Below are 10,696 nucleotides of genomic sequence, written 5' to 3'. Positions count from 1 at the left end.
CTTGTATTTGTTGAAGTCCTAGCTTTTGCAGACTAATATTTGCATCTTACCAGCACTAAGGCTAAGTCTACACTGCCACTTGACTATGCTGCAACTTTCTGGCTCAGGCTCCCAATGGTGTTAGGTGGCTTACATTGAGCACTGGGAGAGCTTTCTCCCAACACTTGTGCCGTGGCCACGCTTTCACTTCACAGGTTTGTTTTATTTTTAGAAGTGTAGACAGAGCCTAAGCTTGTTATAGTATGACTGCCCAGGGCATTGTGTTGATGCTTGGTGTGTAGTTTTTAGGGTGGGTGGGGGGAACTTTTTTTGAGTCGGGGGCTGCTGACCCACAGAAAAATCAGTCAGGGGCCACACACAAGTGAGAAGGAAAACCAAAACAGAACACCACCAAAAAACTCACTGACCTGGCTCCCAACAAGTCCAGGCAAACCAGTGCTTCTGCTTCCACCCCGTGGGGGGGGGGGGGCGGGAGGGGAGCTGCCGAGGTTTGGAGACTTGCCACGGGGCTGGAGTGCAAACATGGGCTCATATAAGCTGAGGGCTGGATCTGGCCCATGGGCATAAGTTTCTTTTAGGGGTTAGAGCAGGGGTGGGGAACCTCATGCCTGGGGGCCCAATGCAGCCCCTGGCTTGCCTGGATCTAGCCCCTGACTCTCAGGCCCCCACCCCCAAGCATTGGGGAGCCCTCACTGGCGCTCTAGTCCCTCTCCTGTCCCCATGCAGGGCTGGAGCACACACAATCTACTACGCTGGGCCCCCAGGGCAATGTGGAGATTGTCATTCTCCTTCTCAGTCAGGGGCCACATCAGTGAGGTTTGTTTGCTTCTCTCGTGTGTGTCACCTGACTGATTTTTCTGTGGGTCAGTGGCCCCTGACCCCAAAAAGGTTCCCCACCCTGGGTTAGAGGTTGGGAAGTGTCTCCAGACAATTGAGATAAAGTAAGCAATAGGTGGGGGTGCTATTTCTCAGGTTTTTTTTAATTGCACTGATGCCTTTTTTGTTATTTTAAATAGGGTTCACATTCAAAATACTGCAGTTTTAGCTTTTTCAAATATCTTTGAAGATTAATCACAGACATAGTAAGTTTTTATCTATTGGCCTCTGTGCAGGATCCAAATGTAGTGTAGTGACTTCTGACTAGACTAGCATATCTGCTGTAAAAACATGAAGGTGAGTATGTGTGGGATTTTTGTCCTTCCCCTCCCTTTTTTTTCCCCCTCCTACACCAAAATCTGTATTGTTCGACTGGTTACTTTAGTCTTCCTTCCTAGTCAGTCAAAATTCTCTGGGTGCTAATGAGTGTTTTGTAGTAAGTTTGTAATGATGTGGCTAGCAATATTTTTCATAGTCGTTCATTTATGTTTAGCCATAAATGAGAGTCTGTGAAGTGGTGCGTTTGCAAAGTTGGGTCTGATAATCTGCAAGTGATGATGCAGCCATGTCACTAACTAGGATAGTGAATATTTGGTGTACGGTATTCTGTAGAATTCTGCATTCTTGCAAGTAATAAAAAAAAGTATTTGTAGGTGTTCTTTCCATGTCAAAAATTATGCTTGAGCCTCTTTTCAGTATGTCATTCCCCAGTTCTGCATCTCTTTTGACAATAACCAGATACTCCTATTCACTCTCTAGTAACTAGGGATATGTCTAGTAACTAGGGGTAGTTCACGAGGAGTAACGGTAGTTCGGAATAGGAAGCCTAGTCCGAACTACCTAGTCCGTGCCGCGTGTAGCCGCGCGGCATGGAGTCCGCACTAGCGGACATTTAAAAATGGCGGCGCCCGGCAAGATGCAAATGAAGCCCAGGAAATTCAAATCCCGGGCTTCATTTGCAACTCCGGTTGCCTACATTACCACTCTAGTTCGAACTAGGGTGGTAGTGTAGACATACGCTAGGTTAGAGCCTGAGAAATCTATATGCAGTGATTTGGTTATCCGGCACCCTGTTAACCAGAAAACTTAGTTAACTGGCATTGCCCCCAGCCACAATACTGTCACATCTTCAGGCGTGCAGGCCTGGCTTGGTTTACCATGATTGGCTTAACGGTTTTTTATTTAAGAAGTACTAATCATCTTTAACTCAAAATAGAAATGCGAGACCAACTGCCTCACACTACAAAACTACCAATATTAAAAATCTGGGTTTTACTATTATTGTCCATTGGCTTTTCCTAGGTTAATGGGACCCTCAGATAACCGGAACGCCCTAATCCCCGAGCGTGCTGGATAACACAGGTTTTACTGTAGTTGGTTCAATCCGAGAACAATGAAACACTGTGAGAATTTAATGTACTGAAATATTACTGCTGAATTCGTGTTATACTCATGAAAGAAATGCATCACTGAGTTTGTAAAATCTTACTTTCCTTTTTCTGAATCATAAGAGCGGCCGTACTGGGTCAGACCAAAGGTCCATCTAGCCCGGTATCCTGTCTGCCGACAGCGGCCTCAAAAGTTGTCATGAATGCACTCTAGCCAATCAATCAAGGCCTCTTTTTAAAGGCCTAATCTGTTGTCCGTGTGTTTCTCCCCCCCCCCAGTGTGGAGGGACAACACACATTCTGCGTCTCAGCTGGTCACCTGATGGACACTATCTGGTTTCTGCTCATGCCATGAATAATTCTGGACCTACTGCTCAGATCATTGAGCGAGATGGATGGAAAACCAACATGGATTTTGTAGGGCACCGCAAGGCAGTGACAGTGGTGGTGAGTAAATTTCAAGGGTCTCCTTAAAGTATTTCTAAAAGCTAATATGCTTTTTTGATATTGTATGTGCAACAGAGGGAAGCAGCTGATATAGATAAATGTAAATATGATAAAGGTTAATAATTGAGATATGGAGGTTTAAAAAGTCTGTTCAAGGTAAGTGTAGACTTTCACCTGTACAATTCTTTTTTGTCAGTAGAAAAATGAGAGGAGAGGGGCAGGGTATGGAATGGATGGATAATAAGATACCTGGTTCAATCCAGCCTACTGCAGGAGTGGCCAAAAGCAGCTTCAGCGATTTGTTTGAAATCAGTCTGGTTCCAAGCAGACAGATGTTCACATCACAAAAAAACCAAAACAATAAAACCAATACAGTTTGCACTTGTCAGAGACACCAAAGATTGAATTGACACTGGAGATTAAAAGTACTGTGATCCATAAATGGTGTCCTGTGATGTTAAGGCTGAGATGCATTGAGTACGCAGCATAAGGAAACCTACCTTGCTTTTGTGTGTACAGGCAGTCCCCGGGTTACATGGATCCGACTTACATCGGATCCCTACTTACAAACGGAGTGAGGCAACCCCGCACTAGCTGCTGCCCCCCAGCAGACCAGGGAGACGCGGAGCGGCTTTTCTCAGCAGACACCTCAGCTTGAGAATAAAGGACTGAGGGAAGTGAGGTGTGGGAGAATAAAACTGAGCTCTGGAGAAATGTTTGGCTAGAGTTTCCCCTACAATATGTACCAGTTCCGACTTACATACAAATTCAACTTAAGAACAAACCTACAGTCCCTATCTTGTACGTAACCCGGGGACTGCCTGTACTGAACCTGTGGTGGGGACTTTGTTTGCAAGGTCCTTGGTGAGGATTGAATTAATGTAACCCCCTCCCCAACCTTCTAAAAAAATTCATTGATTGTAATTATATAATCATTTTTTTTGCCTTTCAGAAATTCAATCCAAAAATCTTCAAAAAGAAACAAAGGAATGGGAGCTCCACCAAGCCAAGCTGTCCCTACTGCTGCTGTGCTGTTGGCAGTAAGGATCGCTCTCTCTCCGTCTGGGCAAGTTTTTCCTTTTGTTGTATTCTTTGGCTGATGTGATCAGTTGGGCTGCTTGGACACTTTGCACAGAGATCAGGTGTACAGAATTAGGATCTTCCATTTAGATACAGGTTTTTATTGGCCACTCTGCCTGTCAGAGGATTGTAGAGAAACTCGGGACTGGAAGAAGTTTTTATTTGTTTGTTTGTTTATTTTTATTGTTTTGAATTACTTTAGAAACTAACAATGGAACATTTAAAATTCCATATGAAAATGTGATTATGTCCTTAACCATAGTTTCTAGTATATTCAGGTAAATCTCCCATGGATTTTTGGCAATTGTAAAGTTTGAAGTGATTTATTCTACATCAAGTTTGATGGACTGAGGTCTCTGCCAATGTTTGGGCTAGAACAAGGTCAGCCAGTGGTTTCCAACCTTTTTACGCCCAAGATCACTTTTTTTAAATGTCTGAACAAGCCAAGATCTACCGACCCATCCTTCCCCCAAGACCCCACCCCTTACTTGATGCCCCGCTCTCTCTCTTCTCCTCCTCTCCATCACTTGCTATCCCCAGCCCTTATACATGCTCAGGGTACGGACACGCTGCCGGGTTTTTTTCGATTCTTCTGTAGGAAGAGGTTTTTCCAACAATTGGCCTGTCTAGACTGGACCAAATGTCAGAAAAACCCCTTCTTTGAGAAGCCCCCTTTATTCCTTGTGTAACGAAGAATACAGGGGTTACCGAAAGAGCATGTTTGCTCTCCCGCTAAAAAAAGCGGAAGAACAAACATGTCCCTGGACGCGGAAGAGTTTTTCTGGGATACCTCTGGAATCTCGGAAAAACTCCTGCAGTCTAGCCGTACCCTCACTGGGTTGAGACAGGATGTGTAGGCTCTGGGGTGGGAATGAGGAATTTGGGTGTGGGAAGGGGTGAGAGGTGCAAGCTCTGGGAGGGAATTCGGATGCAGGAGGCGGTGGAGAAGGGGATGCTGGCTCGGGAAGGGGGCTCCAGGCTGGGGAGTGTTGGGGTCAGGCGGAGGGTTGTTGTGCTGAGCAAGCCACAGGCTTGTGGCTGTGAGGGTGCAGGAGTTTGGGTTGTGGTGTGTGAGGGGCTCAGGGCAGGGAGGTTGGGAGTATGATGGCCTCAGGACACAGATTTGTGATGTGTGGATGGTGCAGGAGTGTTGTGGCAGAAGACTGAGGATGTGGGGATGCAGGAGTTTGGGGATGAGAGAGGCTCAGGGCAGGGGGTTCCAGTGTATGATAGGCTCAGATCTAGGGTCTGGGGGGAGGGTGTGCAGGAGTGTTACGATGCTGTGGCCAGATGGAGGCTTGGCCCCAATTGGGGTTTGTTGGCCAGGCTTCATTTTTAAATAAAATATTATGTCAAACAGAAAAAGTTTCAGCATTGTCTTTATTTATGAGAAGGGCAGAGAAGCTGTTTTGAGTCAGTGACCTATGGGTCACTGACCCACAGAAAAGTCAGTTGGGGCCACACAAGTGAGATGCAAAAAAAAAAAAAAACAAACACCCTCCTCCAAACCTCCCAAAGAATCATAGAACCATAGAGCTGGAAGAGACCTCAGAAGGTCATCAAGTCCAGCCCCCTGCCCAAGGCAGGACCAATCCCAACTAAATCAACCCAGCCAGGGCTTTGTCAAGCCGAGACTTAAACACCTCTAGGGATGGAGACTCCACTACTTCCCTAGGTAACCCATTCCAGTGCTTCACCACCCTCCTAGGGAAATAGTTTTTCCTAATATCCAACCTGGACCTCTCCCACCACAACTTGAGCCCATTGCTCCTTGTTCTGCCATCTGTCACCACTGAGAACAGCCTCTCTCCATCCTCTTTGGAACCTCCCTTCAGGAAGTTGAAGGCTGCTCTCAAATCCCCCCCTCACTCTTCGCTTCTGCAGACTAAAGAGACCCAACTCCCTCAGCCTCTCCTCGTAGGTCATATGCTCCAGCCCCCTTAATCATTTTGGTTGCCCTCCGCTGGACCCTCTCCAATGCGTCCACATCCTTTTTGTAGTGGGGGGGCCCAGAACTGGACACAATACTCCAGGTGTGGCCTCACCAGAGCCGAATAAAGGGGAATAATGACATCTCTGGATCTGCTGGCCAGAGATCTCCTCTTAATGCAACCTAATATGCCATTAGCCTTCTTGGCTACAAGGGCACAATGTTGACTCATATCCAGCTTCTCATCCACTGTAACCCCCAGGTCCTTTTCTGCAGAACTACTACTTAGCTGGTTGGTCCCCAGCTTGTAACTATGCTTGGGATTCTTCTGTCCCAAGTGCAGGACTCTACACTTGTCCTTGTTGAACCTCATCAGATTTCTTGTGGCCCAGTCCTCCAATTTGTCTAAGTCACTCTGGACCCTATCTCTGCCCTCAAGCGTATCTACCTCTCCCCCTAGCTTAGTGTCATCCGCAAACTTGCTGAGGGTGCAATCCATCCCCTCATCCAGATCATTAATAAAGATATTGAACAAAACCGGTCCTAGAACCGCACCTTGGGGCACTCCACTAGAAACCGACCGCCATCCTGACATCGAGCCGTTGATCACTACCCGCTGGGCCCGGCCTTCTAGCCAGGTTTCTATCCATCTTACCGTCCATTTATCCAATCCACATTCCCTTAACTTGCTGGCAAGAATATTGTGGGAGACCGTATCAAAAGCCTTGCTAAAGTCAAGGTATATCACATCCGCTGACTTCCCCATGTCCACAGAGCCAGTTACCTCATCATAGAAGCTAATCAGATTGGTCAGGCATGACTTTCCCTTTGTGAATCCACGCTGACTATTCCTGATCACTTTGCTCTCTTCCAAGTGCCTCAAAATGGATTCCTTAAGGATCTCTTCCCTGATTTTTCCAGGAACCGAGGTAAGACTGACCAGCCTATAGTTCCCTGGATCGTCCTTCCGTTTTTTGAAGATGGGCACTACATTTGCCTTTTTCCAATCCTTGTACCTCACTAATGTGGCCCCAACTGTTCTGGTGAGAGCAGGGGACTTGGTGCTGGGGAAGGGTGCCAGTGGGGGCAGGCGACTGGGTGCTGGGGCCAGGGTGCTAGTACGGACAGGGAACAGGGTGTTGGTGGGGACAGGGAGTCCTCGGCGCGCTACTCCCCCCCGCGACTCCTCCCTCTTCTCCCCCCCCCCCCCCGGCAGAGGAGGGAAGCTCTGGCGCGTGCCTTCTCTGGGGACTCCTACCCCCCTCCCCCACGCAGCAAGTCCCCGCCACACCACAGACCTGGGTTGTGGTACCGCGCTGGCTGTTTGGGGGAGGGGAACAGCCAGCACACTTCCTGAAACCCCAGAAGTGATGCGTAGCTGCCGGACTTCCTTCCACCCCGCAGGAAGCTGTCACTACTTCCATTGTCGCTGGCGGTAGGTAGTGGGGCTTCTTGGGGAGGGTGGGGGGAAATGGGGGGGGCCCGAATGCCTCACGATGGACTAGTCGAGCCCTCTCGATAGCCCTGTTGATCGCGATCGACAGGTTGGTGACCACGGACATAGGCAGTACAGTGTTTCAGAAGCTAGGTTGTGGATGCTCTCTAGAATATCGTTCTCTCTCTGTGAAACTAACTGAAGGAAGCAAAGGTCCAGGGAATCCAGTTCCAAAGCCTGATTGTACATGAGGGACTAAGAGTCAGAGATAGAATATGCTACTGTTGTCAAAGAAGAGGAGCTGGTAAGGGGGGTATTTTGGTATCGTGGCTGGGAAAAGGAATTGACTTGTCCTAACAAACCTAACTTAAAGCCAGTCACTGTGTCTCAGGTTCTGACCTCTTGTAAGAGAAACATGTCCTTTCTCCTATCCTAGGGTATGTCTAGACTGCATACCTCTGTCGGCAGAGGGATGCAGATTAGGCAGGTCGACATTGCAAATGAAGCAGGGATTTAAATATCCCGCACCTAATTTGCATAAAAATGGCCACCGTGTTTTGCCGACTCAGCACTTTGTCCACAAAAAGCGGCAGTCTAGAGGGGGATCTGTTGAGAAAGAAAGCCTTTTTCAGCAGATCCTGTAAACCTCCTTGCAGGAGGCATAAGGGATCTGTTGAAAAAGGCTTTCTTTCTCGACAGACCCCTCTCTAGACTGCTGCTTTTTGCCGGCAAAATGCAGTGGCCATTTTTATGCAAATTCGGTGCAGGATATTTAAATCCCTGCCTCATTTGCAATGTCGACCTGTCTAATCTGCATCCCTCTGCTGACAGAGGGATGTAGTCTAGACATACCCCTATAGTCAGTATAGCCAACTAGGGAATCTGGCTTCCCCTGAGCTTGCTCTGCTGCATGCAAGGAACATAGCGCAACCTGGCTGTTGCTGCATTGACTGGTCCTCTGTCTGCTTTGTTCTGGCCTCTGTTTCCAGCTCCTCCTTTCAGTCAAGAAATAAAAACAGGGTAGAAAGAATATTTTTTTTTAAATCCATCTTCAAACATCTGATTTGGTTTTTATCGTAAAGTCTAAAGTAAAATTGTATCTTCATGCAAGAGTGACTGGTTTGGAAGCTGTAATAGAACAGAGATACACTTTGTTTAAGTTGAATGGCTTCACAATGAGGGACATATTCCAGAATACGCCAGTTGCTATCTGCAATCCACTGTTGCCTTTCTGAGCAGCCTAAGTGTGATATTTATTTATCAATCAATCAATCATTTAAGGGTATAACACTAAATGTTTCAGGCAAAAACACTAAATAACGGGTGCGGTGTTGCAATAGAGCAGAGGTGGGCAATAATTTTTAAAAGGGGGCCATTTCATAAATTTCTGAAGTGGCCCCAGGCTGCCCCAGAAGGGATGGGGCCTCAAGTGGAAGGGCCAGGGCCAGGAGACTTCTTGTGCTCCCCTGCCTACAGATGCTGATTGGCCTTTGCCCCCCTGCCCCCGGTGCCTATAGAAAATCGCCAGCTATTTTAAAACAGCTGGCGGTTCCCTCTAGGTGCCACAGTGGGAGGAGACTTCATGGGCTCCCCCTGCCCCCAGGCCAATCAGGGCCTGGGGATGGGGGGAGCATGCAAAGTCCCTCGCCCCCTGCCCCCGCCCTGCCAGGGATGCGCAGTGGCTAGAGAGAACTGTTGGCTGGTTTTAAAACAGCCAGCGGTTCCCTCTCATGCCGCGCACCCCGGTGCGGGGAGGAGACTTCGCACGGTGCCCTGTCCCCAGGTCTCGATTGGTCTGGGGGCAGGGGAACGTTAGGGCGGCCGTGGGCCAGATCCACTGGCTTGGCAAGCTTGATCTGGCCCACGGAGGCTGTCTTGCTTGCCCCTGCTATAGAGAGAGGGCTATGTTGGTCAGAAAATTTCGTCTGTTTCAAAAAGTGGGGCTTGCGTGTCATACAAACTTTAGGAAACTGGTTGTGCTCTGTAGACAAATGCCTAACTCCTGTGGACAAATGCCTAACACCAGATCTTACCGCATTAAGCATACACATAGCATTCCTGTTCAGGAGGTGTGACTTGGTAAACACTATTAGAGTCTGTAAGAGGATGGGATTATGTGGTTGTGCATAATTCTAAATTTATCTCCTGTATTTTTCCATTTTAAGCTCACATGTCTGAAACGGCCTTTAGTTGTCATACATGAGCTGTTTGACAAGTCTATCATGGACATCTCATGGTAAGATGGCTTTCTCTTTTGTAGAAAAGCTAAATAAAAATTGTTCAGTGGAAGTTTTTATTCTAGTATATTGCAACACTGATCACGTTTTGAGCATAATTTGAGCACCACATCTGTGCAACTTGAAGTTTTTGAAGTTGCATCAATATCTTTGATGACTCTTAGTTTTGACTCATTTCTATTATTCTTTGTGCTAAATAGGCCCTTATTGTTTCTAGAAGAGACAAAAATTATATTATATAAAAATTGAAATTTAAATTATTTCCCTGCTATGTTTGTGTGTATCTCCATGCTGGAGAAGGATAGTGTCTTTGTAATTAAAGGAAATAATAATCATTAATAAAGTTTTATGGTGTAAAAGACATCTGTAGAATAAGTTCAGCTTGTTATAATTTCCTATTTTGAGCAAGCTGCTACTTTTTTATAAAATGTAGTGGGCTTGATGGATTTTACACATCTGTAACTTGTATACAGTTACTCATTTACACTGATGCAAGCAAGCAGATTTCAGTATGCTATCTCAGTCCGTCTTCTCCCCTCCCCAAAAATCCACAATTGCTCCCATCTCCAAAGATGGTTCCCTTTGTTAAATAAAAAGTTCTATAAGTGTCTACACTTGCTAATGTGTCTAACCCTCCTGGGAGTTCATCATTCAGAAAATTGAACCTAGCTGCTCTATTCTTTAATAATTTAGTTATGTCAAAGGTGTTGCTGTGCTATTTAAGAAGGCATGTGTTCCTTTGAGGCCGAGTGTAGGAGAAGGGTCAAGTTAAAAGAGCGCAGGGGCGGACTGGCCCAGTGGGCCGTTGTAACGGGCCTGCCGAAGCCCGCACTATGGGCGGCACGGCCCCATCCAATCCGCCAGCCGGCGGAGGAGCAGAGCGCTGCTGGAGAGGGGGAACTGCCTTACTCAAAAGGGTTGCTGCTAGCCAGGAGATTGTGTTATCAGAGGTGCAAGAAAAACAGCACAAACTCTTAAAGAACCTCCAACCTTTGTAAAATCCAGTATTGCGTTTCCTCTAGACGAGGTGACCTTGGAAGCAGCAGATGAAGTTTGGCAGACACCAGCCGCAGCCAGCCCGCCCCCGACTAACAAAAGGGCTGATAGAAAATATTTTGTCCCATCAAAAAGCATGAACTTTTTATTTGTACACACCCAGCTCAATTCATTAGTAGTTGACGCTGCAAACCAAAGATCTAAAAACCCTAAATGTAAATCCAACACTCGGGGGCAGGGGGGGGGGGAACACCTGGATTTATTTGGGAGGAAAATGTACTTCTCCTCGACTCTCCATCTTCGCATA

General features: G+C 47.0%; 1 protein-coding gene across 1 annotated transcript; it reads left to right on the top strand.

Moving 5' to 3' along the window:
• The first annotated feature begins 1,919 nt into the window (after window positions 1-1,919).
• Window positions 1,920-9,591, top strand: LOC142825882 (protein HIRA-like). The gene is made up of 3 exons (XM_075918055.1): window positions 1,920-2,711; window positions 3,664-3,777; window positions 9,322-9,591. Exons 1-3 carry the CDS (start codon window positions 2,616-2,618, stop codon window positions 9,394-9,396), a joined length of 285 nt encoding a protein of 94 aa, XP_075774170.1. The 5' UTR covers window positions 1,920-2,615; the 3' UTR covers window positions 9,397-9,591.
• The last annotated feature ends 1,105 nt before the right edge of the window (window positions 9,592-10,696 follow it).

Source organism: Pelodiscus sinensis, unplaced genomic scaffold, assembly GCF_049634645.1.
Source record: "Pelodiscus sinensis isolate JC-2024 unplaced genomic scaffold, ASM4963464v1 ctg112, whole genome shotgun sequence".
NCBI lineage: Eukaryota > Metazoa > Chordata > Testudines > Trionychidae > Pelodiscus > Pelodiscus sinensis.
Note: the sequence above shows the minus strand (reverse complement) of the source record. Positions and strands in the feature narration are given on the sequence as shown.